General features: G+C 54.3%; 1 protein-coding gene across 3 annotated transcripts; it reads right to left on the bottom strand.

Annotated features, from left to right (window-relative positions):
- Nucleotides 1-118: 118 nt before the first annotated feature.
- On the bottom strand, nt 119-25550 carry C1QTNF1 (C1q and TNF related 1). Of its 3 annotated transcripts, none has more exons than XM_032178489.2 (4): nt 25210-25550; nt 5774-5942; nt 3211-3350; nt 119-2395 (listed from the first exon to the last, which is right to left on the bottom strand). In XM_032178489.2, exons 2-4 carry the CDS (start codon nt 5926-5928, stop codon nt 1845-1847), a joined length of 846 nt encoding a protein of 281 aa, XP_032034380.1. In that variant the 5' UTR covers nt 5929-5942; nt 25210-25550; the 3' UTR covers nt 119-1844. The 3 variants fall into 3 exon arrangements, with proteins under 3 accessions (XP_032034380.1, XP_032034381.1, XP_058284995.1); XM_032178490.1 differs by lacking the exon at nt 25210-25550 and adding an exon at nt 15251-15485; XM_058429012.1 differs by lacking the exon at nt 25210-25550 and adding an exon at nt 7558-7695.
- Nucleotides 25551-27665: the final 2115 nt, after the last annotated feature.

Raw genomic sequence — 27665 nt, 5'->3', positions numbered from 1 at the left:
TGCTGGGTACCAATGTCCCCAGGTATGAAGCTGAGGGCCTCCCAGGCAGGTGTGGGCCTTGGGTGGAGAGGAGAAGACGAGGAGGATTCGGTTTAATGAGCAGACTGACGAGGCAGGATGCTGAAAACATAATTCTGAGTTTAATGTTTTCTGGAAAGACCTGGGGGAGCTTAAGCAGCGAGTGTGGCGCTCTGCTTCCGGGCATGCCCACAGGAGCTCGGCTTTCAGAGTCTGACCCGCAGAAGATCTTTAAAGAGAGACACTTACGGACCCCAGATCCTGGCAGCCAGGCCCAGAGAGGGAAGCAGGATTAGTCAAAACCAGGTGGGGGATGGGGGGAAGGAAGAGAGGCAGCGGGGGTTTGGGGTCCAGCGGGTAGCAAGAGTGACCCTGGGCATCAACGTGGGGTGAGCTGGAGAGGGGCTGCGGGGTTCCTGGAGATGAGAGAACGCGGTAGCCACGGGCAGGGCCAGAGCACCATGGAGATGCCACAGGCCTGCTCCAGGTGGTCCTGAAATTGCCGCAGGGGCTATTGCCTCTCCTGCCACCCAGCTCCTGAGAGTGAATCCTGACACGGGTGGTTGGGACGTGCACTTCCTCTTGACTCTGGTCTCAGGACTGAGGCTCACAGGAGCCTGAGAAACAGGCAGACGGGAGCTTTCCAGCCCCTTCCAGCTCTCCCCTGCTCTGAAGCCTGGAAAAAGCCCCTCTCAGGCTACTGGTCAGAGGCCTGGATGAGGGTGGTGGGGAGGCAGAAGGGATCTGGATCAGCCTCACTGCCAACCAACACAACACATGTGGAAATAGGGATGCTTAGCCCACGAGGAGATGGGAGACTGCAGTGCTGTGTGAGGTGTTTTATAAAAAACAGAAGCCAAGGCCCCGGGGCCTTGTGGGGCTGATTCGTGTGGGAGGCGGCACAGAAAGCCGATGCCAGGGTGGCAGGCATGGAAACTCCCCCACCTCAGGGCTCTGGGGTGGCACAGGGGTGGAGCAGAGCCACACATGGATGTACCAGGAGCTCTGCCCCTCATAGAAACATCTGCAGGCTTGGGAGACCCAGGGGTCACTGGCCGCTGTCAGAAGCCCTTCGGCTGTTTCTACCAACCCAGAGCCAAGGCAGGGGGCTCAGCTGTCCCTCTAGGAGGCTGCTGCTTGGGGCCCCAGCCCCAATCACCTCACAGCTGTGACTCCGAAAGACCAGCTGAGCCCTTGGGCAAGGCCACAGGGATGTCAGGGTCCACCTGTCCCTCAAGAAAGTTCCTACCTGGCTTAAAAGAATTAAGCCAGAGGTAGTTTCCTGCCCCCAGCCCCTCCCCTGACCCCAGGGCTTTAACTTTGGATCTTCTCTTAAGTGGAGTCTCAACTGAAAATACCCCTCTCGGGAGCCAGCAGGCTGGCTGGAAAGACAAAAATAACAACGCTTTTCTTTGTCCTCCACGGTTTACTTTGCTCCTTTTGAGATCTTTAGAATTTGCCTAATTATTTCCAAGGACTGGAGCCGCGGTGTCGCACCCTGGGACGCCCTGCCGCCACCGCGTCTCGCTGTGCGGGGTCACTTAAGGATGTGTGCAGAGAGGGCAGCGGAAGGTCCCTGAGGGTTCTTGCGGGCGCCCCGCCCTGGTGATTTCATCTGCCGTCAGCTCTCTCCAGAGGCTGCGGGATCTGGGAGCACCGACCTCTTTGGCTTTCCGTGTGTGCAGGGCGTCTCACTGAATGCCAAAGCCAGGGAGGCGGAGTCCAGGGATGGGGGAAGAGGCGGTGGGGTCAGCCTGGTGCCGAGCCCCGGGTTCCGCACAGCGCAGGGGTGGAAGGTGGCCAGAGGAAAGGAGGTGGCCGGCCAGCTAGGGCTCGGTGGCGTGCTTGACCAGGTAGCCACTGAAGGTGATGTAGGTGTCCAGCTCCTCGCTGAAGATGGCGTTCTCGCGTTCGCCCTTGTAGAGGCGCACCCACACCTGGTCCTGCTCCCGCACCTCCAGCATCAGGCTCTGGCTTTGCATGATGCTGCGGTCGCCCACCTGTGCGAACAAGATCACCACCTCCTCCTCATTCTTCATGATGTGCAGGTACGTCTCCTTCTGGTTCCAGGTGTGCACGTTGAGGCTGAAGAAGTAGATGCCGGGCACGTAGCAGTAGAACTTGCCGGTGAACATGTTGAAGTGACCGTAGAGGTTCACGAACTCCGTGTCGAAGATCACCGTCTGGTAGTAGTGGTTGCTGTGCATGGGCTTCTTCCGGCCCACCGAGAAGGCGGCGTAGTGGCTCTTGCACCGCTCCCCGGGGGCCCCCATGGAGCCCTTCTGCCCTTTGGGTCCAGTGTGGCCCCTGGCCCCTGCTGAGCCTGTTTTGCCATATTTCCCTTGGAGGCCTCGATCTCCGCGGTCACCCTTCTCCCCTAAAAGGGACGGGAAAACGCGTGCTGTTAGTGGAGCAATCCGGTGGTGTCCTGAGCCTTGGCTGCTCACGCTCTGGTCCCTGGCGCTGTCCTGATTCGTCCTCACAGCCCTGACCTGGCAGAAGCTTCACTCCTGCCCCCAACCCCCCTGCCACAGGCAGCTTCCCAGCCTGGCACAGAGGTATTGTGATTCCCAAACTGGCCAAGCAAACAGACTCAACCTCAAGGACGGTTCTATTTTCGCCCAGAAGCAATAATTTTTTTTCCTTATGGAAAGCCCTGGCAAAAAAAAAAAAAATGGAACATATGGGTTCGTCCAAAAGCAACGGGCTCTGCCGCCAGACCCACGGCTGGCTCTGAGCAAATGAAGTCCAGATGTTGGGGCTGGCTCAGGATCTAGTGTTCCCAGTTTGATTTCACGGGGCTGTGCAGGGTTATCTGCCGTGTGCAGGACCGGGGCGAGCAGGTGGCATTTCAGAAAGCAGGCTGGGGGGACCAAGTCCCAAAGCAAAGGGCCTAGAAGCCTGGCGTCCACATACAACTGGAGGGACGAGGCCCCGAGCGGCCACGGGCTCCCTCTCCTGCTCTTGGTCCTGCGGGCCCCTTTCCAACCCCTCCTCTTGGAGAGGGGCCAGAGCCTCAAAATCAGAATTTCCTGTGCCTTCCCCTCTAGATGACAGCCTGCCTGCCTCTGCTCCCTGTCCCAAGGGAGCCATTCTGCTCTCACCCAGCCCCACCCTAACGACTCCATCCCTTCCTCCGAATCAGCACAGAGCAGCCCGGCCACCCTGTGCTTGTCTTTGCAGCCGTCTGACCTTTCAAGATAGTGATGTTGATCTGGGGCACTGCAGTCGCCGGGTACATGGAGGTACCGGGGTCACAGCAGCGCAAGCACCGGGAAGCAGGGAGCCCCTCGTCCTGACTGGGCCTGTATTTTTCATGTTGTTCTTCAGCCCTGAGGGAATAAAGAATCACAGTGAAAGTCAGCAACTCTCAGGCCTGGAAACACTTCTGTCTTCCGCTGCCAGTGGTTCTGGTGTGCCTGACCTGCCTTCTCACTCTCTCACCTGGACCCACAAGGCTCTGTGTTCACGCTGGTGGGCTCACGGCCCACTCTGGGATCCTCACTACAGAACGAGCCCCCCCGCCCTCTGTTAAAGGCAATGACAGTCCTGGAAACACATGCAGCGATCAACTGAGCGCCACGCAAGATGGGGGCTGCTCAGGAGAAATCCACACCTCTAGGAGAGGGTCTTTGGGTGACACAAGACAATGCCGGGACTCCCTGTCATATATCTGTGATGCTAGAAAATAACATATGAAGCTGACTCGTCTGTAAAAAGGTTCAACTGGATCTTTAGGATTCCTCTCAGCTGTAGCTGCTGGAGAGACTCTGAAGTTTCCAACCTGACATTGGAAGGACCAGCCCGCAGGCAGGATGGATGGTGGCGGCTCCTGGCTGCCACCTCACGGCCCCTCATGGCATCACATGTGCTCTGGCTTGTGGCTCTTCTTGCCCAGGCTGTAGAGCTGTGCAGACCCATGGGGGCAGCAAAGTCCCCCTGGATGGGCCAGCTCCTTATCTAACGCTGCTCCCACTTCTATACCCCAGACTACCCAGGAAACGGATCTCTGTGCCCTAAGTTCAGCTACCCATAAGCCCAGGCCTCCCAGACGGACGTCTCACCCCTACCTCTCTCCTAAGCCCCAGATCTTGACTTCAGACTTCTCACCAGATGTCTCCATCTGGAGATGCCACAGGCCCCACAAATGTCATGTGTGCAAAACCAAAACTCCTGTCCCCATCCCTTCACCCCTGGAATCTTCTCTTTCTGAGCTCTGTTCCTGGCATCAACTGCGGGTGGCCAGGGTGGAGCCTTCAGTGTCACCCCCGACTCCTCCCCCCCACCCCCCACCACAACCTTCAGCAGAGTCCTGGGCCCCCAGCCTCAAGGCACCTCCAGACCTGAGCCCAGGGCCCTCATCGTCTCTGATGCACCCCTGCCATTTTGACTCTCGCTTGGAATCTGCCCCTCCCTGCACCGGCTCATCCTCTGCTGCCTCCCTCTGGCATTCTTCTGAGAACACCGTCCAATTTAAGCTTTCCCATGACTCCTCTGGTTCTTTGTAGGATTGAGTTCAGGTGAGACCCTCCCCAACTAGACCCAGCTGCCTCCAGGCTCAACTGCCCTACTGTCCTCCAGCCTCCAGCACTGGGTCTCACCATCCCAAACCACCCACCAGCCCCAACAAACACTGCCAGCCATGCCTCTGCACACCCTATTCTGGCTACCAGGTGGCTTTCCCCTCCTTCTGCACCTGGGAGGCCCCCAAGTGTCCTTCAAGACCTAGTTCACTCCTCTCAGTCTTGCTGGGTCCTGCTCCTCCCTCTCCTGGCCCTGCCTCCAGCGTCACGGGTGCACCCCTACTACAAAGCCCACCATGCTGCCCTGTCTCTCATGGGTCTATCTCCCTCTTGGCCTCAGAGCTCCTGGAGGCCAGGACTGTGCCACTCATGTGTCCCCCCATGCCTGGGGGATGGCCTGACTGATAGGAAGGGCTGAATCAAAGAAGGAGAAGGGAGAGGAAGAAAGAACGGAATGGTGTGACTCAGCCTCAAATCCTGTCCAATCCCATTGTACACTGAAGTTAGCCTGAAGCCTCAAGTATCAAGTCGGCCCAATGCTCAAAATAATGAAGAGACTCCAAGCCAGGCTTGAGCTGTTGCCGGGTCTCCAGGACCTCACGCTGGATACGTGGCAGTTGGATGAAGCACTCTGCTTCCCTAGGAAACGTCCCAGGTCGGCTGGAGTCTCGCTGTCATTGCAGGTCGTAGACACGAAGGCAGATGCCATCCAGAGTCCTTCATGACCTTTCAAGGGAAGCCGACACTTGGCCCACCCAGTCTCCGCTGTCCTCTCCTGTCCTGCAGTGTGATGAGACGCGTGGGCTGTGGACACCAGCTCTTGGTCCAGCACCTCTCCTAAGGCCATGCTCCACCTCTCCCTGCCTACAAGTGGTGCCTAGGACCCCAGCAGATATTCTCAGCGGACACAGAACAGAAAGACACGCTGGAGGGTAGGTAGCGAGCTTGATCTGCTCTTTTCTTAAGGAGGCAGCTGCAAAGCCACTTGCAGACCCTACTCCTTTAGGCTCATGGTGAGGCTGGATCACTGTCCGCAGTTTCAGGTGAGGTGCCCAAGCCACTGAAAGGAGGACTAGCTCGTCCATCCTGCAGGACCAGCCTCCAGCAGGGCCACGGCTCAGCTTCGGCTTTCTCGCCTTCACATCTCACAGTGAACCAGCACCCCCAGGGGCCCCAAGCCCCAGGCTCAGCCTGGCCAGAGCTCCTGCTATTACACCCTCGTGGCCCCTCACCTCTCAGCATGGTCCGGAGGGGACGGCAGCTCCTCAGTCCCTTCCCACTCCTGCTGTTCCCCCTGGACATGGGGCACACGACTCAGGACCAGGCCAGAGGCAAAGGCCAGGAGCAGGCAGTACGCCAGCAAGAGTCCCTGTCCACGGGAGCCCATCTTCCTGCCGGGCCCTGGTGGGAAAGAAACACACGGGGAAGGCACCGAGTTAGGAAGGAGCTGCACAGAGAAACTCTGGAAATCGGAGAGAGAAACAGCCTGGAAATAAGAGGTGCTTCCCCAGCCTCATGCCACTGGGAAAGGCTGCAGTTACACAGCTTCTGGGAGGACAACCACTCTCACACACCCATGCATGCACACACGCACTCACAACGCACTCATGTGCACACTCACACGCACATGCACACACATTCACATACATGCAACCCACACATGCACACACTCAACACACATGCACATACTCAACACACATGCAGTCCACACATGCACACAGTCACACTCACATGCAACCCACACATTCACATGCACACAACACACATGCAATCCACACATGCACACACAACACATGTATAGTCGCAATGCAATCTACACACATGCACACACTGTCACATGCACACATATACCCACATCACATGCACACATGCAATCCACGCACTCACATGCACGCTCAACACACATGGAATCCACATGCTCACATGCACACAATCAACACGTGCACACACACGCACACTCATGCACTCCACACACATGCACTCAACACAGAAAATCCACACACATGCACTCAACATGCACAGCTCACATGCACACATACCCAAATCACATGCACACTCTCAACATACATGCACACACATGCACACATATACCCCTATCACATGCACACATGCAATCCACACTCACATGCACACATTGACATACATGAAATCCACACATATGCACACATGCACACTCTTACATGCACACTCACACACATATACCATCACATGCACACATGCTGTCCACACATGCACACACATTCACATACATGCAATCCACTCACACATGCACATTCACATATACACATGCAACCCACACGTGCACATTCACATACATGCAATCCACACACATGCACACTCAACACGTGCACACATGCACACATTCACATGCACACATATACCTACATCACATGCACACTCACATGCACCCACACATACTCTCAACTCATTCACATGCATGCACTTCCACTCATGCGCACATGCGCTCACATGTACACACACCTTCACATGTGCACACACACTCTGCCCCCAGCGCCTCAGCCAGTCAGGCTGGTATTGAGGGGTTGCTGAGGAAGGTGCTGTCTCTGCCCACCCAGCCTCTCGGGAAGGAGAGTCCACCAGCCGCTGGCCCCACAGACAATTGTTTACCACCCCTCTTAGGACAGTAAGAAAAATCCCAAGTAAGCTTTGATCATCATCCCTTAAAGCAAAGCTGGCTCAATGACCAGGTCCTTCACCGGTGGGCAGGTGGGTAGGAAGGTGGCTGCAAGCTGCTTTCTGGCCGCCAGGCGGCGCATCAGCGAGTGTCCTTGGCATCTACTTTAGGGATGTACCAAGCCCAGCCCCACAGAGCAGTCATCCTTCCAGGAAGCCAGCTCCACGTCTCTCACTCCTGGAGCTTTTGGCAAAAGCTTGGGGCAAGACCCTCTCCATCCAGTATTGGGACAGTCCTTCTAGAAAGGGGTGCTCACGGAGGTGGGGAGTCCAGGGAGCCCGCAAGGGGCGGCGCTTGGGCCCACATTAGGCGAACGCCCACCTGCCACGCTGTGAGCAGCTCGCTCCCCTCGCCCGGGAATCTGGCATCGGGAGTTGCAGGCCCAGCCGTTTCAGGGAGGCCGAAAACCTCCCCACCGAGGGGCACAGCGACTGTGGTCAACTCTAACCCCTCTTTGTTCACCAAAATGTAAAACTCGAAATGTCGCAGGCCCCGTGGAACACCTCATTCGACACACGGCCGCCCAGTGAGAAGGTGGGTGAGAAGCGCCCCTCACTCCCGGCTGCCAGGCCGGCGTGAACTCCAGCTCTTTCTTGAGAGGCAAGCAGTGAAAGCAAGGGCTCATCTCCAAAGGCCCTGGGCCAGACTCTTTCTCCTTTAACTCCTCTTATGTTTAAGGAAAGTTAAAATCCTGAGACAGATTTCTTTCTCTGCCCATATTACACACCAAGATGACCGCGACGTCTTACTCATCTTGGGAAGCCGGGAATTTCTTCCACACACGCCATCGCTCGGGGGCTTTGGAGCCTCGGGAGGACGTCTGTAGTGGGCTTTTTTTTTTTTTTTTTTTTTTTTTGAGATGGAGTCTTGCTCTGTCACCCAGGCTGGAGTGCAGCAGTGTAATCTCAGCTCACTCCGCCTCCTGGGTTCAAGTGATTCTCCTGCCTCATCCTCCCAAGCAGCTGGGATTACAAGCACGCGCCACCACGCCCAGCTAATTTTTGTATTTTTAGTAGAGACGGGGTTTCACCACGTTGGCCAGGCTGGTCTGGAACTTCTGACCTCAAGTGACCCACCCACCTCGGCCTCCCGAGGTGCTGGGATTCCAGGCGTGAGCCACCACGCCCGGCCTTTAGTGGGCTCTTGAGTGAAGTCTGAAGGGCTCCCCGCAGAGCCCTCACACCAAGTCAACATTGCAGGGGAAGATCTGGAGTCCGGGGCTTTCCTGATAGAGCCTCCGAGGTGACAGTGAGGAGAGCAAGGCTGGCCCCCCCGAACCTCTCTCCTCCCCTGTCACACATACCTATGCCCAGTCTTCACCCCCCTGCATGGCCCCCACCCCATCCCTGCAGTGGCTTAGTTGGAGCCCCCACCTCCAAGTGTCCTTCCAGCCAGCTGTCCCTCCCATGCGTCAGGGCCCAGAGACCATCCCAATGACCAAGGAGCTGCTTAAGCCCCAGCTCCCACCCAGAATCTCTGATACCTCCCACCACTTGCCAAAGAAAGTGTGTATGTGCACATGGTAATTTATAAAACACACATGTAAGTTCTCTCTCCAGCCATCAGTCTGGTTAGGTTTGAGAACACTTCCTCATTAATAATTTGTATCCCATCACAGATGGCCCCACAATTAATCCTCTAGAGAGACAATATTCATTACTGTACCAAATTTGTAAATGAGAAAACAGAGACTTGGAGAAGCTAATTAGCCTGAAATTCTGATTTTTTTTTTTTTTTTTTTGTAAGACAAGATCTCACTCTGTGAGAGAGTGCAGTGGTGCCATCTCGGCTCACTGCAGCCTCTGCCTCCTGGACTCAAGACCTCCTCCCACCTCAGCCTCACAAGTAGAAGGGACTGCAGGTATGCACTACCACACCCGGCTAATTTTTTTTTTTTTTTTTTTTATAGAGACAAATTTTCACCATGTTGCCGAGACTGGTCCCAAACTCCTGGGCTCAAGTGATCCGCCCCCCTCAGCCTCCCAAAGTGCTGGGATTACAGGCATGATCCTCCACGCTGGGCCAAGACTGATTTTTGAGCAGGGTGGCTGCATTTGAACTCAGACAGGCTGACAACAGATGACAATAAAATCCTGCCTGCCTTGTCTTCAACACCCAGCTCAAGGTCTCATAGTCTTCCTGAAGCCTTCCCAGGCCCCTCAACTGGGAAAAATTCTCCATCCTCGGTTTTAGTTTTCTTTGATACAGGGTCTCACTCTGCCTCACTGCAGCCTCAACCCTCCAGGCTCAGGCCATCTGCCCACCTCAACCTCTCAAGTAGCTGGGACTACAGGCATGCGCCACCACGCCTAGCTAAATTTTTTTGTTATTGTTGTTTTTCGTAAAGAGGGTTTCACCGTGTTTCCCCAGCTGGTCTCAAACTCCTGAGCTCAAGCGATCCACCTGCCTTGGCCTCCCAAAGTGCTGGGATTATAGGCGGGCGCCACAATTTTGTTTTTCCTATTGTCTCCTACTGCAGAGAGTTTGTCTAGCCTATGAGAGTCCACTCAGCAGATCGTGGGTGACCTCCTCCGGGGCTGGGACGTCCCCCAGCCAAGCATCCTGCAGCACCCTGAATGTCACTGGTGCTCAGCAAATATTTGTCAGAATGAATTCTCTAAATTTGTTTATTTCTCTATTTCTGTATTTCCTCTGTTTCTCCTTGGCGCCTCAATAATTACTGTTTTTTCCTTTTAAGTGGCAAACTTGTACCAGTTAAAAGGAAAGGAGATTTTCCTTTCTTTAAACATTTTTTCCTGAATCCCAAATTATATATATATATACACACATGTTTACATATATATACATATATATACCCACACACATATTTATTTCAGAGAGGTTGGAAAGTAACTACAAAAGGCATGAAAAAGCTACCTTGGATTATTCTACTCTGTGGTTTCTCAACCCTGGCACCATTGAGGGATTGGTGTTTTTTTTGTTTTGTTTTATTTTGAGACGGAGTCTCACTCTGTCACCCAGGCTGGAGTGAAGTGGCGCCATCTTGGCTCACTGCAACCTCCGCCTCCCAGGTTCAAGTTAATCTCCTGCCTCAGTCTCCCTAGTAGCTGAGATTACAGGCGTGCACCTCCACGCCCGGCTAATTTTTGCATTTTTAGTAGACACAGGGTTTCGCCACGTTGGCCAGGCTGGTCTTGAACTACTCCTGACCGCGGGTGATCCACCTGCCTCGGCCTCCCAAAGTGCTGGGATTACAGGCGTTTGCCACCGCGCCCAGCCAACCCTGGCACCATTGAGGTTTAGGCCTAGAGAATCCCCTGTGGTGGGGGCTAGCCTGTGTGCTGTAGGATGCTTAGCAGTAACCCTGAACTGTCCCCACCAGATGCCATTAGCACCACTACCTCTAGTTATGACAACAAAAAATGTCTCCAAACATAGTAATATGCCTGTTCCTCAGGGGCGAAATTGCCCCTAGCTAAGCACCAGCATTTGTTTTTATGTTGGTCTATCTCTTTCTAGTCTAGCAAAGGGATTTTCCACACCTTGGTCAGAAGAGACGGGGTCCAGGATGCAGCTGGGTTAGGAATGATGCTGTCACTGGGGTGGGGCGGGGCTGGGAAACCCCAGCAGAGAGCCCCAGGCTCAGGCTGATAGGCAGAAGGCCACTCTGGCAGTGGTGGCTCTCCTCAAAAGCCTGCTCTTTGGAGTCAGAGCAAACCCAGATTGAAATCTTTCCCTCTGGAAAAGATCTTAGGAACCATTTTACCAAATCCCACAGCAAAGCCAGCGTCATAACATTATCATCATTTTAGTCACTTTTGGGCAAAAACAGTATTGCCCAACATCTAACCAAACTTGGCTCCAGATCGCTGTTAGTGATTTCCAGCAAAAGTCCCCCTACAGTGGGGAGGATGTGTCCCAGCAAGGTTATCTGGAAGAACGTGTTAGGCAGTTCCAGGGAAGTGCCCTGAGCACATCTTGACCAGTGGTGTGAAACCCGCGTGAATCCAGATCCACGTGGCCCAGTCTGCAGGCCTCATCGCAGTCAAGGCAACTGAAGACAGTTCCAGCATGACACAAGCTCTTTACTTGCCTTTCCCAAATCCTGCAAATACGAGCCAATTTCCATGGTAATTCGGCGAACATTTTCCTTCCCTCCATGTCCCTGAGGACCAGCCACTCTTCAGCGTCCCTTCCCCAACCCCACACCATCCACCTACACCTGACCACCTCCCCAACAAGAACACATCCCCCTTTACAGGAGGAGGGAGGCCAGAAAAGAGAAACCAGGCTACACGCAGGACGTAGAGGAGGACAGGAAACCTGAGGACACGTCCTCGTTAATAATTTGTATCCCGGCCGGGCGTGGTGGCTCACGCCTGTAATCTCAACACTTTGGGAGGCCGAGACAGGGGGATCACCTAAGGTCAGGAGTTCAAGACCAGCCTGGCCAACATGGTGAAACCCCATCTCTACTAAAAATACAAAAATTAGCTAGGCGTGGTGGCACGCGCCTGTACTCCCAGCTACTCGGGAGGCTGAGGCAGGAGAATTGCTTGAACTGAGGAGGCAGAGGTTGTGGTGAGCCAAGATCGCGCCACCACACTCCAGCCTGAGCAACAGAGTGAGACTCCATCTCAAAAAAAAAAAAAGAAAAGAAAAAAATTGTATCCCTTGGTTTCTTGTGGTGGCTCACACCTGTCATTCCAGCACTTTGGGAGGCCAAGGTGGGTGGATTGCTTGAGCCTAGGAGTTCAAGACCAGCCTGGACAACATGGCGAAGCCCCATCTCTACCAAAAACACAAAAATTAGCCAGGCATGGTGGTGTTCACCTGTAGTCCCAGCAGCTGCTCAAGAGACTGAGGTAGGAGGATCACCTGAGTCCAGGAGGTCAAGGCTGCAGTGAGCCATGATCACACCACTGCACTCCAGCCTGGGTGACAGAGTGAGACCCTGTGGTAATAATAATAATAATAATTTGTATCCCTCCACAGGCCTCATAGCTCTGTGGCAGATCCTTTCAGGAGACAGTGGTCACACACAAGTTCATGATTCTTTATATTTGTTTCAAATTGGGGCTTTTGGCTGGGCACAGTGGCTCACGCCTGTAATCCCAGCACTTTAGGAGGCCGAGGAGGGTGGATCACTTGAAGTCAGGGGTTCGAGACCAGCCTGGCCAACATGGCGAAACCCTGTCTCTACTAAAAATACAAAAATTGGCCGGGCACAGTGGCTCACACCTGTAATCTCAGCACTTTGGGAGGCCGAGGTGGGTGGATCACGAGGTCGGGAGATTGAGACCATCCTGGCCAACATGGTGAAACCCCGTCTCTACTAAAAATACAAAAATTAGCTGGGCATGGTGGCACGTGCCTGTAATCCAAGCTACTTGGGGGGCTGAGGCAGGAGAATCGCTTGAACCCGGGAGTCGGAGGTTGTGGTGAGCCGAGATCATGCCACTGCACTCCAGCCTGGCGACAGAGCAAGAGTCCATCTCAAAAAAAAAAAAAATACAAAAATTAGCTGGGCATGGTGAATAAATAAATAAGTGGGTCCTGTTATATTTTTCCCTCACCTCCATGCTCTCATGCTTCTGTGCTGACAGCAGACCCCTGAAGCTTTGGGACCGTGTGCCTGGGTTTTGTCCTGATGCTCCACCCAGCGCAGGGCCTTTTGACAAAAGCATTCTGTAAACACTGTTTTCCTTTTTCTTTAATCCTCATCAGGTGAGCAGCTGTTCTGAGAGGCAAGAAGCCTGTAATCTCCTTGAATTGGAAGGAGCCTTGGCAGACAAGTCCAAGCTGCCCTCTCAGCTGACAATCTAACACAGGCTGGGTTTACTGAATGCCCATGATTTGCATGGCATTGTGCAAGAGCTTGGGAGGAAGTGATTCAACCATGAATTAAATCTATTCCCTGACCTCAAGAATATAACAGGCTAGTGAAGGAAACAGACACGTACCCAATTATAGCTCAAGACAGGACAGCACATGTTGAATTAAAATGCTAAGTGGCTAACATTCTAGAACTGTGCTGTCCAGTACAGTGGCTGCTATGTGTGGCTATTTAAATTTAAATTAATTAAAATGAAATAAAATTCACAATTCAGTTCTTCAGCTACACTAGCCGCATTTCAAGCATTCAATAACTATTAATACATGTAGGCCAGGCACAGTTGTTCATGTCTGTAATCTCAGCACCTTGGGAGGCCAAGGTGGGAGGATTGCCTGAGCCCAGGAGTTCAAGACCAGCCTGGGCAATATATCGAGACCCCATCTCTACAAAAAATGCAAAGATTAGCCAGGCATAGTGGCGTGCACCTGTAGTCCCAGCTCCTCTGGAGGCTGAGGCAAGAGGATTGATTGATCTCAGGGGGTTGAGGCTGCAGTGAGCCACGACCGTGCCACTGCGCCCTAGCTTGGGCAACAGAGCAAGACCCTGTCTCAAAACATAAAAATAAAAAGCCACATGTAGCCAGTGGTTACCATGTTGGAAAGTATAGAATAGAACATTTCAATCATTGCAGACAGTTCTGTTGGACAGCTCTGTTCTAGATTAAAACGAAGCCATCAGGGAGGAAGCAGTAACTGTGAACAAACAGCAGGCCAGAAATCTGAGAGGCATTTAGACCCTCTCCTCTCGCGCGTCCGCGTCTCATCCGTCCCCAGCCTGCTTGAATAGATCCTAAAGGTCAACTCTCCCTCCTACCCTGTGCCTGTATGAGATGCCCTCCAGGGGCTCCGCCATCCCCCAGACCTCAGTCCACCCAAGACAAGCATCTTCGTCTGCCTTTTCCAGAGTCTAGACGTTGCCCCCGCCCCCAGTTTACATTCATCTCCCAAGGAAGCTTGGCATAAGATAGGACTTTATCCCACACCTAGTGGTTTCCAGTTCAAGAACTGGATTCAGGCCAGGTATGGTGGCTCACGCCTATAATCCCAGCACTTTGGGAGGCTGAGGTGGGCAGATTGCTTGAGGCCAAGAGCTCAAGACCAGCCTGGCCAACATGGTAAAACCCTGTCTCTACTAAAAATACAAAAATTAGCTGGGTGCAGTGGTGTGTGTCTGTGATCCCAGCTACTCAGGAGGCTGAGGCAGGAGAATCGCTTGAACCTTGCAATTTGGGGGTTTGACTCTGTCTCAAAAAAAAAAAGAATACGATTCAGCCCAGCACCCAAACACTCCTGGTTTCTACACAGCCTCAATGGCCCCTTAGCCATCACCACCCCTTCGTGCCACCCCCTCCTTCCACCTTTGGAACATCCCCAGAATCCTCCCAACCAGAAGAGAAGCCCTGAGTCCACTTCCCCTCAGCTCTGAAGTCTGGTAGAATCTCCTGTTGAGAAGCACAGAGCTCTCCTGTTGCTTCAAGAGGATTCAGGTACTGGGGTGCCAAGAAAGAGGAAGGTGCCATGTTGGGGTGTCCTGAGAGGTGACATCTGCTTACAGCCCTTTCCTCCCTGCCAGAAGCCATTCATTCGTCACACTAATTGCCCATTGACCAAACTCCTCTGGTGATGGGCAGGAGAGGGGCAGAGTGGCTCCATTTGATGAGTGATGTGTGTTTACCTCTGCCAGAAGCCCATTTAATAGCCAATGTTCCCTGCTATAATTGCACTGTCCCCACTGATCTCAGACTCTCCCTCTTCCCCTCAACCTCGTGGTGGATGGGGATCCCTTATGAAAGGAATTCTCGCCAGATGGAGGCAAGCAGCCCCTTTTCCTGAGAGATGCCGGGGTCCTGGAGCCTATCTCCTCTCTCAATCTCCCTCTCTCCTGTTTCCAAAAAGCTGCCCTCTGTCTTGCAGAAGGGGGGTTTGTTTTAAGGCTTAGGTGTTTATTTGGTTACTTCCAAAGCCCAAGTCCAGGGATGGATACAGACTCTTCCAGGGCTACTTGCTAGTTAATTAGCAACGGTTTCCTCTTCCCTGGAGGGGAAGGAGGTCTGGCCTGGGACAAAAAAGTGAAGCAAAGACAGGCCAAGAATTCTCCCATCCTAAAGCATCTCCCTCCCATCTTGGAGCAACTGCACCTTCACCAGGAAGGACTCACCTGGAGCGAAGAGTGGGACTCAGTGTAAATTTTTGCCCAGGCCCTGCAAACAAGGAGGCCGCATGAGCCACCAGGCATCGGGCCTTCAGGGCACTTGGCCAGCCCAGCCTCCAGAGCTCCGATTCCGTCCCAGTGGAAACAAAGATTTCCTTGAGTAGAGCAGCTGTCCTCAGCTCACCTCCCAGCTGGAAGGCCTCAGGCGGCAGGCTTGCCCCTGCTTTGAGAACCGTGTGAGAGAGAAGAGGCACCAACAGCTGCCCTGAGCCCACTCTGCAGGTGGCCTGGCCCGCCGCCCACTTCCCCAGCACCAGCAGCGGGGACGCCCTCGGGGACTGACCGCTCCCAAGACAGAGGGAGGAAAGAACCTGGGAATTCTATGGCCTGGTGCCCCTTCGCACCCAGCCCTTTACAAGCAGCACAGACGTATTTGGTTGTCTGGGGCCTGGACAAGCCCCAGCATTTTCCAGGCAGCTCCTGAGGAAGCCTGGCATAAGACAGGGCTTTGTCCCCAGCCTGGGGCTTCTAGGTCAGGAATATAATCAGCACAGCATCCCACTGGCCCTCCTCCTGCTGGCCCCGCCCCGACTGCTGGGCTATGATCACCCACGACCCTCGTGGTACCCAACACCCTTCTGTATTCCTCTCTCGTGCGCACTTCAAGCATCTGCCAATGTCGACAGCCCTCTTCTTCAGCCCTGGGGTTTGGCCCACACAGTCTCCCAGTGTCTAGCCTTCCTGATCAACACCCAAAGACAGGTGCTCTCCCAGGCTGTTCCTCAGCTCTCAGCTCCTCTTGCTCCTAATTCTCTTACATTCATTTATTTATTTATTTAGGAGACAGGATCTCCTTCTGTCACCCAGGCTGGAGTGCAGTGGTACAGTCATGGCTCACTGCAGCTTCAAACCCCTGGACCCAAGTGATCCTCCCATCTCAGCCTCCTGGGTAGCTGGAACTACAAGCACATTCCACCACATCCAGCTAATTTAAAAAAAAATTTTTTTTTAGAGACAGGGTCTCGCTATGTTTCCCAGGCTGGTCTCAAGCAATCCTCCAGCCTTCGCCTCCCAAAGTGGGTAGGATTATCAGCGTGAAGCCACCATGCCTGACCTCTTTCTGCCTGTCCTGGTCCACACCACGTCTTCAGCTGACAATGCCCCAGTCCATGTCCCCACCACTGACCTGGCTGCTGAGACCCGGGCTTGCAAATGTTTAAGTCAATACAGTGGCTACAAGCCACATGGGGCTATGTCAGCTAAACAAAATGAAACATGCAGTTCTCAGCCAAGGAGCCACATTTTAAGTGTTCACGTGACTAGCAGCTGCCATACTAGACAGCACAGCTCTTAGCACCTTGCACCACAGCTGAAGGTTCTGCTGGGCAGCGCTGGTCTAGACCCACATACGCAATCATCTGCTGAACACCTCCTCTTTGCTCTGCACTAAGACTTTTTTTTTTTTTTTTGAGGCGGAGTTTTGCTCTTGTCGCCCAGGCAGGAGTACAATGGCACAATCTTGGCTCACTGCAACCTCCGCCTCCCGGGTTCAAGCAATTCTCCTGCCTCAGCCTCCCAAGTAGCTGGGATTACAGGTGCCCGCCACCACGCCCAGCTAATTTTTGCATTTTTAGTAGAGACGGGGTTTCGCCATGTTGGTCAGGCTGGTCTCGAACTCCTAACCTCAAAGTGATCCACCCGCCTCGGCCTCCTAAAGTGCTGAGATTACAGGTGTGAGCCACCGCACCGGGCTGCTCTGCCCTAAGGCTTTTAAGCCCCCAATTAACTCATCCCCTTCTCCCCCGTCCTTACCACATTAGCCTCTCTTCCTGTGGCTTGCAGCTTGGTGAAAGCTATGCACACCGTCACGCAGGGTCCCGGGCCAGAAGCCTGCAAGCCACTTGGATGCCACCTTCCTTGCACCCGCCACATCTCATCCATCGCCAACCCCCTGCAGGTCTCCTCTCCTCTCCATCACTTCTTCCCCAGCCCTGGCTGGTTTTCTGCCTCCCATCTGTCTCCCACACTGCTTCCAGAGGCAGCTCTGAAAAACGCAAATCTGAATGCCACCCCTGGCTCCAGGGGCTTCCTATGCCAGTAAAGGAGGGAGTAAGCTCTGAGCGTTTCCATCTGGCCCTTCCCCACCCCGCTGGGGTGAGTGAGTCCCCTTCACTCCAGCTCCCTGGAGCTACTCAGTCCCTAACAGGTCACACTTGAGGTCTCGTCCTCTGGCACCCGCTCTTTCCTGTGTCTGAATGCCTGTTTCTCCTCCACCTTCTCCATCCGTGTATTCTCCCGAGTTCAGCCTGAGGCCACCTCCTCCGAGAAGTTGCCCAGACCCGGGTGTGCTGTAGGTGCCCTTCCCCCAGCATCCAGACGAACTGATCTACAGTCCTTGGTTTCCTCGTCCTGTCCCCACGACTCCAAGCCCCTCGGAAATGGGAGCCCCATCTCACTTCTCAGGCACCACCAGCATCTGGCGTCTAATTCTCAATGGGGCTCGAATGCTCTCCTCACCTTCAATCAATCCCAAGTACAGAGCCATCATCCAAAGATGACATGCCCAGCCACAAGCCTGTCCAAATCTCTCTCTAACTCCAGCTGGGGACACAGAGATCCAAGGTACATCACTGTCACCAGAATGCTGACTCCTGGTGTGGCCATGTAGCCATCTTCCCCAGAAACGCTCCTCTTATCCGCACTCAGAAAGTCTGTTGCTTCAAAGAGATGAAACCACTGCCTCCATTCACCAAGGTTACAAACCACCTACAAGTCCAGGAAGACAGTCTAATGAAATACATGGCTGGGTGTAGTGCCTCACGCCTATAATCCCAGCACTTTGGCAGGCTGAGGCAGGCAGATCACCTGAGGTCAGGAGTTCAAGACCAGCCTGGCCAACATGGTGAAACCTTGTCTCTACTAAAAATACAAAATTTAGCCAGGCATGGCACATGCCTGTAATCCCAGCTACTCGGGAGGCTGAGGCAGGAGAATTGCTTGAACCTGGGAGTCGAGGATGCAGTGAGGTGAAATAGCACCACTGCACTCCAGCCTGGGTGACAGAGTGAAACTCCATCTCAAAAAAAAACAAAAAATTTACAGTGCATCCATCCATATGATGGAAACTAGAAAAACGAAGTGGTTGATAAGAGTGGCGAACTCAGCAATAGGGAGGGATGGGGATTGTGGTAGACCAGGAAACACGCTCTTTCTAAAGACATTTAAAGAAATAATATGGGCCGGGTGCGGTGGCTCACGCCTGTAATCCCAGCACTTTGGGAGGCCAAGGCAGGCAGATCACCAGGTCAGGAGATCGAGACCATCCTGGCTAACACAGTGAAACTCTGTCTGTACTAAAAATACAAAAAATGAGCCGGGTGTGGTGGTGGGCGACTGTAGTCCCAGCTACTCGGGAAGCTGAGGCAGGAGAATGGCATGAACCTGGGAGGCGGAGCTTGCAGTGAGCCAAGATCACACCACTGCACTCCAGCCTGGGTGACAGTGCAAGACTCCATCTCAAAAAAAAAAAAAAAAAAGAAATAATATGGAGGGATGGGAGGCAGAATCAGCCAGCAGCACCGGTTAGGCATCTCTGTAAATAGGTGAATATTTACTGACATGGAAAGATGTTTGGGCCGGGCATGGTGGCTCACGCCTGTAATCCCAGCACTTTGGGAGGCCGGGGCAGGCGGATCACTTGAGGTCAGGAGTTCAATATCAGCCTGGCCAACATGGTAAAACCCCATTTTGTATTTTTTAGTCCCTACTAAAAAATACAAAAATTAGCTGCGTGTGGTGGCGCACGCCTATAATCCCAGCTACTCAGAAGGCTGAGGCAGGAGAATCGCTTGAACCCAGGAGACGGAGATTGCAGTGAGCCGAGATCACGCCACTGCACTCCAGCCTGGACAACATAGTGAGACTCTGTCTCAAAAAAAAAAGAAAAAAGAAAAAGAAAAGAAAAGAAGAAAGGAAGGAAGGGAAAGGGAGAGAGAAAGAAAAAGAGAAAGCAAGAAAGAAAGAAGAAAGAAAGAAAGAAAGAGAAAGAAAGAAAGAGAAAGAAAGAAAGAAAGAGAAAGAAAGAAAGAAGAAAGAAAGAAAAAAAGAAAGAAAGAAAGAAGGAAGGAAGAAGGAAGGCAGGAGAGAGAAAGTTTGTAAAGCAATAATGAGTTTTGAAAATGCAGATTGAAAACATGCAGACCCAAACACACGCACATACATGCACACACATACACACACACACACACACACACAAAACCACAAAGACCCAAAGGCCACCCACCGGGCTGCCAACAGCAATTATCTGCGGTGATGAAAATACAGATGCTTACCATTTTCTTATTTTGGCCTCTCTGTTTCTTTCCCCTTTAACAGTCAGGTCCTTTTTCACAGTAAGTACACATTATTTTCCACTTAGAAAAATGACAAATAAGCCCCACCCTGGGGACTAAGGGAGCATTTCGTTTATTCCAGGAAACTCGACTAGATGCATAGAAGAGTAGGATGGGGAGAAAAGAGGGCTTGTGATGCTGCATCGTTTAAGGCTCAAGCGGAACCGTGGGGAATACAAGTTGACCTAGTGCTGAAGTCTCACGCTCTTTTGCTCATTTGTTCAACAGGTGTTTATTGAGTGTCTACTACGTACCCAGCAGGGAGCTGGATTCTCGGGACGAATGGAACAAGATGCCCCTTCCCTTGGGCAGTAGAGTCCCTGGCAGCTATGGTATGGGATGTGTTAGGACCAGGAACGGCACAGGTGGTAGGGAGCCCAGCAGGGTGGCACTTTATCCAGGCTGGAATTAGGCGAGCCAGAGAGAACCCGTTTCCTAGCGTGAGGGGCTTTGTCTGTCTTTGGCCCTTGCTGTTGAAGGAGGCTGCCTCAGTAGGGCCAGTGGCCTGCAGCCGTGAAACAGAAGGAAACAGAGCCCCGTCCTGCAGCCCATCCTGTGCGTGATGTGCAATGGCCCGCATGTTCCTGGACCCAGGAGTAGCCCAAAGTTTATCAGAGATTCCTTCTGACGAAGTCCCGCTACCCCTGAAAAGCCACCATTGAGAGCCAGGCTCTGGCCATGGTGCCTTCCCTACACCACTGAGCTTGATCCTTAGAAAGCTTGATCCTTAGAATGCCTGATCCCTAGAATACCTGATCCTTAGAATGCGCAAACAGGCTCAGAGCGATGGAGATGCCTGCCCCAGCTTCCACAGTGGGGAGGTGCTGGAGCTCAGATTAGACCTAGGTGTGTCCGACAGCAAAGTACATTACACTTCACCCCGAGGGGTGGCCAGAAAGATGCCAGAGAGCAAGCCATGGTGTGGCGGCCGTTCCCGCCCGCTGGGCTCAGGGTTACAGTGCCCACCAATTTCCTTACTTGTTTATAGGTGGAACAGCTGCAGCAGCCTTCGGCTTTGAGGACTGTCTCCAGCAGCTGAGCCCTTGCATTCATCATTCAACAGAGGATTACCGAGTGCCCACTACATGCCATGTATGGTATGGGGCACCAGGGAAACCTGTAACCATCTTCCTTGATGCAATGTGCTAAGATATCCCTGGTGCCAGCCTGCTAGCATCTTAAAATACACCACTGGAGTTTAATTCCTTTGGATTTAGGCACAGGATCACCGGGAACATCCGCGTGCGTGCGCGCGTGCACACACACACACACACACCCCTTAAAATGTGAGGGGCTTGGGCAGTGTGGCCCATTGGATGTGCATTTTTAGGGCACTGCTTTTGTAGGGTGAAGAGAGACCAGCATGCTGGCAAGCTCTGAAGAAGGGAGGAAAAGACCCACGTGCTGGGGTACAGATGATTTCCTCTCCCGACCAGTACCCTCTAATGGGCAGAAGCAGACCTGAGCTCTGGGTTGCAGAGGAATCTGAGTTCACGCACCACACAGGGAGGACCCACAGGACCATGGGTCTTGCCCTCATCGATATCCTTTCATGGAGGAGGGGGCTCCCCTGAATGCCAGAAGATGCAAGAGACCTGTGGTCACCCCCTAACCCACCCAGATCCTTCCATCTCTCACTTTAGATTCTTTACAAGGAGAATGAGTCTAAGCGTTTTCTGAACACACCTCTGTCCCCAGCTCTGAAGACTGGCCCCAGGAACCTGTGGGCAGAGTCGGGGGGCCCTGCCCGCCTTCTGACCTACATCTGCCTCGAACCCACCCAGGGCTGGCAGCTTTCCCAGGTGAGGTCCTTTTCCTTCCCTGCTCCCCAGGGCAGAGGGCAGCTGTTATCCAGATGTCTTGCTGAGGGGGATGGGTACAACCCAAAGCATAGGGTTTGGGGCATTCCAGCAAGTGTGGCTTTAGCCGTGGCCAAGAGCAACATTTGACCCAGCACAGGGCACCAAGAACTTGACTTCCCCATGCCCCGCCTGCCCGTCTGCCTCTTCTCCTCCTCCCCTCGACTCCTGCCTCCCTGCCTGCCATCTCCTGCTCTACTCTGTCTCGTGTCAAGGAAAATTCCTACAGGAGCCAGGGAGATGGGCAGACATGGGCCCAGCCACAGCCGTCCCGACGGCCGTCCTGGATGGGATGGGGGCCCGGGGAGGGCCCTGCAGTCTGTGCCAGCCCCGTCTGAGGCTGGAGAAGGGCTTAGCTCCAGGGGGCCTCAGAGGCAAGATAGCAGTGCCCTGGTGTATAGTGGGGACCGTGGGGCTCCCTGTGCCCCTGCCAGAGATCATCCCCCTTTGAACCACATTCAGATGCCAAGCCCAGCTCTGGAAATCAAGTGTGGGCAAGAACGGGCAGCTGGAGGTGTGCTGATTTGCCAAGAGCCACTCATGTCACCCCAGCACAAGTGTCACACAGCCGTGACCTTGACAAGGACCCAGAGATAAAGATCCTTCCCACATGGTTCCGAAGCCCCTCCCTTCCTGCTCACACCACATGTCTCTGCCAGAGAACTAGAGGCTGCAACGGCGGCAGTTGGAGCATCTCACTGCGGGGCTCGGGAAGGAGGAAAGGAGTGAGCATGTCCTGCTCCTGCACATCCCTGCTTAAGCTCAGGACTGGCCCTTCCAGGCCAAGGACCCCAGCATAGACCCCAGGACAGGGCCCCAAGGATCCCTGGCTCATGAGAGCCTGAAAGAAACATATTGTTGAGCTGAGCTGGCGTCGCTGTTCCTTCCAGACTGCTCTCTAAAGCGGGCAGGTGAGTTCTTGCCCTGCATGAAGGGGTCAGGGAGATGGCAGGGTCCTGTCCAGAGAGCTGCCTTGTGCCATTTGACACCAGCCGATTTCAGCAGGTTAACAGGGGAAATGGCAACCTGTGGCCCACGAGGGAGTGCCCCCTCTCTAGAGGCTACTGATTGTCAGGCAGAGGTGGGACTGTCCAGGGGATGGTGTAACCTGCTCCTTCTTCCTGCCCTTCCTGGTGTCCGTCACCCCCACACCTTCCCTAAGGTTCTGGAGCCTCAGCCACAGCCCCCCACCCCAGGAACAGGGACCCCTGAGGACAAGACACAAATGGGGAGCTCCGGTCCCTGCGCACAACTGTATCTACGAAATTCTTTTCATCTTTGTTTTGATGAGCAAAGTTCAATGCCAGAATATTTGGTTTATGAGTCATGCAAATTACAGCTGGGGGGAGGCACCAGGAAGGAGCAAGTTCCAAAAACACTCTGTTGTCCTGGTGGCCCTGAACAGGGGGGTCACTTCCTAGGAACAAGGAGGGAACCCATGGCCTCCCTGGGACAGCTTGGGCTTTCTCTGCTCCCACTGGGGAGGACGTCCCTCGCCAGCTGGCTGCACCTGCCTGGGAGGGGCAGTGGAGTCCTGTAGCTGCACAGCGCCCACCTAGGGCTTCCTGCCCCCCTGAACAAGCTCACTGGGGACACCACCCTTGGCAACACAAGAGGAGGAGAGGGAGGCGGGAGGAGAAGTAGAGAGTCCCTGGGTAGCGGACCTGTGCCCTTCCTGCCCCTGGGCATTCTCTGTTAGCAGCTGGGAGAGACAAGTTCCCAGCATCAGCTTGGCGAGCTGAGCGCCATGTTCCCAACACCAGATAGGAAGGTTAAAAGTATACGCCCTGGAGGCCAGGCGCGGTGGCTCACCCCTGTAATCCCAGCACTTTGGAAGGTTGAAGCGGGTGGATCACTTGAGGTCAAGAGTTTAAGACCAGCCTGACCAACAGGGTGAAACCCAGTCTCTACTAAAAATACAAAATTAGCCGTGCATGGTGGTACACACCTCTAATCCAGCTACTTGGGAGGCTGAGGCAGGAGAATCGCTTGAACCTGGGAGGTGGAGGTTGCAGTGAGCCGAGATTTGGCCTTGCACTCCAGCCTGGATGACAAAAGCAAAACTGTCTCAAAAAAAAAAGAAGCATACGACGCACTTGGGATAAAGACACAGATTGGAGTCTTGAGTCCTCCATCCCTGTCTCTGGGACCTCAGGCAAGCCGTGAGCCTCTTGAGCTTTGCAGCTCTGCTCTTTCCACAAGTGAGAGTTCCCTTGATAGAAGTGTTGAGAATTAACTATTATAATAATTATTATAATTATTAATATAATGTTCAGGCCTGCCATGTGAGAAGCAGACAGACAAACCTGTGGCTAACATGATGATGATGATGACGATTGCCACTGTTGTTGGTGGGTCGTCTCTAGGGGCCTCTCCAGCTCTACAGGTCTAAGAGGGAGGGTGGGGAAGCTTCTGCTTGTCCTCAGCCCTCGGCTCCCATCTCCCTGTCTTGGTTCCCTCCTCCCTGGTTGGCAGGTGCTGGAGAGGCCTCCTGGAGCACGTCCTCCCACATCCTCCCGCTCCCTGCAGCACACACAACAGCCAAGTGCATCTATCTGTGGCTGTTCATGGCTGCACGGCCTGCCAGAGAGTGTGTACTTTCCTGCACTATAAAAAGCAAAGGCCGGGCAGCCTGTAAGGACGTCACATGCTCCCCTGGGGCCGTGAAGTGGCCAGCGGTGGAGAAAACAGTTTCTCACGGCATTTCTCATGTTCAAAGCTCAGGACCAGAAAGCTCCCAGCACGTCATGTTGCCTCCTCTCCTAGAAACCAGGTGGGGTAGAAGAGTCAGGAACACCTCACAGAGGGGGGCCGCTTCCTCCCTCCCTCCCAAGCAGGGATGAGTCGGCCCAAGGGTGCCTGAAGCATGTGGAGGGTCCAGGGAAGATAATCTGGCTTTCTGGGGCTGGAAGAGTGTGGCCTGGGAATTGGCCCCACGAGGCCCGGGCTAACAGTGGGGACGACACCTGCACCGGTGGAGAAGCCCTGGAGGGCTGGGTGGTGGGCGGTGGGTCCACCTGCGAGGTCCAGAAGGCCCCGGGCGGCTCAGAGGCTCCAGCCCCAGGCCGGGGGCCACTCCCAGCGGCACAGGCAGCTTCACTTCCCAGGAGGGCCCCGGGGAAGCAACATCGTTTTTTACTGCCCAAGCTGGACCCCCTCCAGGACACCAAGGCTGTCAGATGCTGGGGCCAAAGTCAGAGCTTCCTATTCCGTGAAGGTCCAGGTTGGCCACAGACAGGACTGGACAGACCCGGCGGTCAGGTGGTCCCCGTGATAAGGAGTGGGGTGAGGGCATCCCCGCCAGGTGCAGCCGCGGGCATTAGTACCATTCCCCTTCCTTCCACACCCGCAGAAAGGCACCGGAGAACAGTGAAACAAGATAAACATTCCACAAAAAACTGGGGGGAAGGTGCAATTGCTACCGTTAGTATCCATGTGCAGAAGAGCCCGGCTCCTCCACAGTCAGGGAGACCCGGGACCATCTGACCCTGGCGCAAAGGAGCCTATGGCGGGGCCTGAGCCAGAGCCAGCCGCCAGGGCTGCCCCCGAAAACCCGGGTCTTTCCGCCCCTGCGCCGCCACCGCCAACCCGGCCCCTCCCACGACGCTCTCCGTCCGTCCTGGCCCAGGTGTCTGCCATCCCCGCCCTGGCCACCAGGCTGAAGCCACGAGGATAGGGGCGGGGCAGCGCTGGGTCCCCCGGCTGGGCCACCTACCTCCGTCCCGCCGGCCGCTCCTCCCGCGCCGCCCTTAGAGCATCGCCCGCCGGCCAAGCCTCCTCCCTGCCAGGTCCGGGGCGACGCACAGACTCGGTGAAGGAGACAGAGCAGGGGAAAAGGTTTGCCGGAGGACGACGGTGCAGAAGAGGAGGGTGGGGGGCGCTACGAGCAGCCACAGGTCCCCCTCCACAGCACCTCTGTCTCCCCGGCGCGGTCTCCGAGGTCTCTGCGACCAGAAGCGGAAGCGCGGTTTCTCGAAAGTAAAGGAAGAGACGAAGAAAGTGGGACAGACGCGCAAGGAGCGAAGCCCAGCCAGATGTGAGCAGCGAGGAGCTTCCAACACCCCCAGCGCTTTTCGTCCAAACAGCAGCCGCAGAGGATTAACCGTGTGTGCCCCGCGCCGCGCCTCAGGGAAATCCGGCGGCCGCCTCCTCCCGGCTCCCTGGGGAGCCCGCCAGGCTGAGAGTGGGGGTGGGGCCGATTCCGTGAGTCTGGAGGTCCCTCCAGAGGCGGAGGGGCTGCGAGCCCCGGACGAGGATGCCCCCCCGCAGGATGGGGGTGCCCAGCAAGGCTGAGCACTCCTAGTCACTTGGTAGCAGAGGAATGGGCCCCAAGGCCTCCGGGATCCGCTGTAGCCAACCCCAAGGGGTCAGGTCTCCAAACAGTGGCAGACCTGAGACACCCTGTGCATTATCGGGGACTCAGGTTCGGGGGAATCTGTGAACCCCCTATAACAAAATGCCAAACTCTGTGTGCGTGTGTGTGTGTGTGCGCGCGCGCGCGCACACACACACACACACGCACACACATCTTTGGAAGGTGATGGTCCACTATTTTGTTCAGAGTCTTGAGAGCTCTGTGATCGAAAGGTTAGGAAGGAGCCCCTGCCGGGAAGGTTTCCATTTTCTAGAGAACAGCACGAGTACAGTGGTGGGCCCCGGGTGGCTGGAAGCACTCCTCAGTCTCTATCAGGCCTCTCATTCCTTGATATGAAAACCTGACATTTTCTCAATCATACACAAATATTTTTTCCAAACAAGCCCCATAGGCTGCCCTCCCATCCTGATTCCTGATCCAGGCTGCTCCAGAGCCGGCCCTGGTTGGGACCCAGTCTCCATCCCTAGACTCTGCGTCAGCCCAGCTTGCTCTGGACACTTCCCATATCACCAGCAGGGGAAGGATTTGGCCAGAGAACCAGAAGCCAGCTCTGATGATAACAGCGTTCCCCTTTTTTTCCCCCCTCTGCCCTGTTCTCTCCGAGCTGCCCCTCACCTGGATGTTGTAGCTGGATTTTTTTGTTTTGTTATCCCTCCTGTGAGGGTCTGTCTCTGGACAAAGAGGAGATGTGAAAACGGGGATGCTGGTTGGGACATTCAGAGCAAAACTAAGAGGCTTCACCTTTCCCTGCCTGGAGTGTCCTCCCATCCACTGCACCAACAACTGGACAGATGAAAAGAATCAAAAAGGAGAGGAAGAAGAGGGTGCAAGCACGATGCCCGCTGCCTTGCCCCAGGCTGGGCGAGGCCAGCACTCAGGTAGAGCTGAGGACGAATGGAGATGAGAACAGAAGGGGAGCCTTCCAGGCAGGCGAGGCACCCAACAGCCACTCCACAGAGGCCCTGACTGCATGCGTCAACCCCTCCTGTCAGTACAGGGAGAAAGGCTGCCAGGCCTCTAGCACCCGGGGGAACTCAGAGGACAGGACAGGGATATGAAGTCAACACTACTTAACCAACTAGAGATGCAGCCTCCGCTAGGCTTAGAAGATCAGGGGTTGCTTGTGTTCTTGGCATACGTGTCTGAGGCTTGGCAAAAACCTACATCCCTGGTTGCTTATTGATACAGGAAAAGCCAGAGATAAGCTTGTCTCCATTCCTGTAAGTGACATGAGGAAGTTTCCCAGTCACCAGGAGCAAGGCCTAGCACACGGACTGACCTTTCCTTAGTTACTCTGTCCTCAAATAGCCCTTGGTGCAGGGATACCAGAGAAAACAACAGCATTTTTTGCAGCCCTTATGAGACCTTCATCCATACTTCAGAGAATCTGGGCCTTTCTAGAACTCTTACGAGCTAGGAACTCCCTCAGTGCAATGAGAAGGCTTCTTGTTGCCCTGCCTGGGAGCCTCAGACTCAGGAAAGTCCTGGGCAGATACCAGAATTCACAAAGCTGGACACACAGCTCGAAAGAGAAGGAGATGCAGATGATGGGCTGGGTGTGGTGGCTCACACCTGTAATCCCAGCACTTTGGGAGGCCGAGGCGGGAGGATCACTTGAGCCCAGGAGTTTGAAACCAGCCTGGGCAACATAGTGAGACCTTGTCTCTACAAAATATAAAACAATTAGCTGGGCTTGGCAGCACACACCTGTAATCCCAGCTACTCAGGAAGCTGAGGCGAGAGGATCCCTTGGGCCCAGGAGGTCAAGGCTGCAGTGAGCCCTAATCGTGGCATTG

This window comes from Hylobates moloch, unplaced genomic scaffold (genome assembly GCF_009828535.3).
Source record: "Hylobates moloch isolate HMO894 unplaced genomic scaffold, HMol_V3 SCAFFOLD_15, whole genome shotgun sequence".
Classification (NCBI taxonomy): Eukaryota; Metazoa; Chordata; class Mammalia; order Primates; family Hylobatidae; genus Hylobates; species Hylobates moloch.
This window is presented reverse-complemented; position numbering and strand designations above follow the sequence as displayed.

Excerpts from the sequence above, each read along its gene's own strand:
- C1QTNF1 (XM_032178489.2), bottom strand. The coding sequence starts at position 5,928 with ATGGGCTCCCGTGGACAGGGACTCTTGCTGGCGTACTGCCTGCTCCTG. Across the intron at positions 3,351-5,773 it reads CCTCCGGACCATGCTGAGAG|GGCTGAAGAACAACATGAAA; the intron begins GTGAGGGGCCAC and ends TTATTCCCTCAG. Across the intron at positions 2,396-3,210 it reads CAACATCACTATCTTGAAAG|GGGAGAAGGGTGACCGCGGA; the intron begins GTCAGACGGCTG and ends CGTCCCTTTTAG.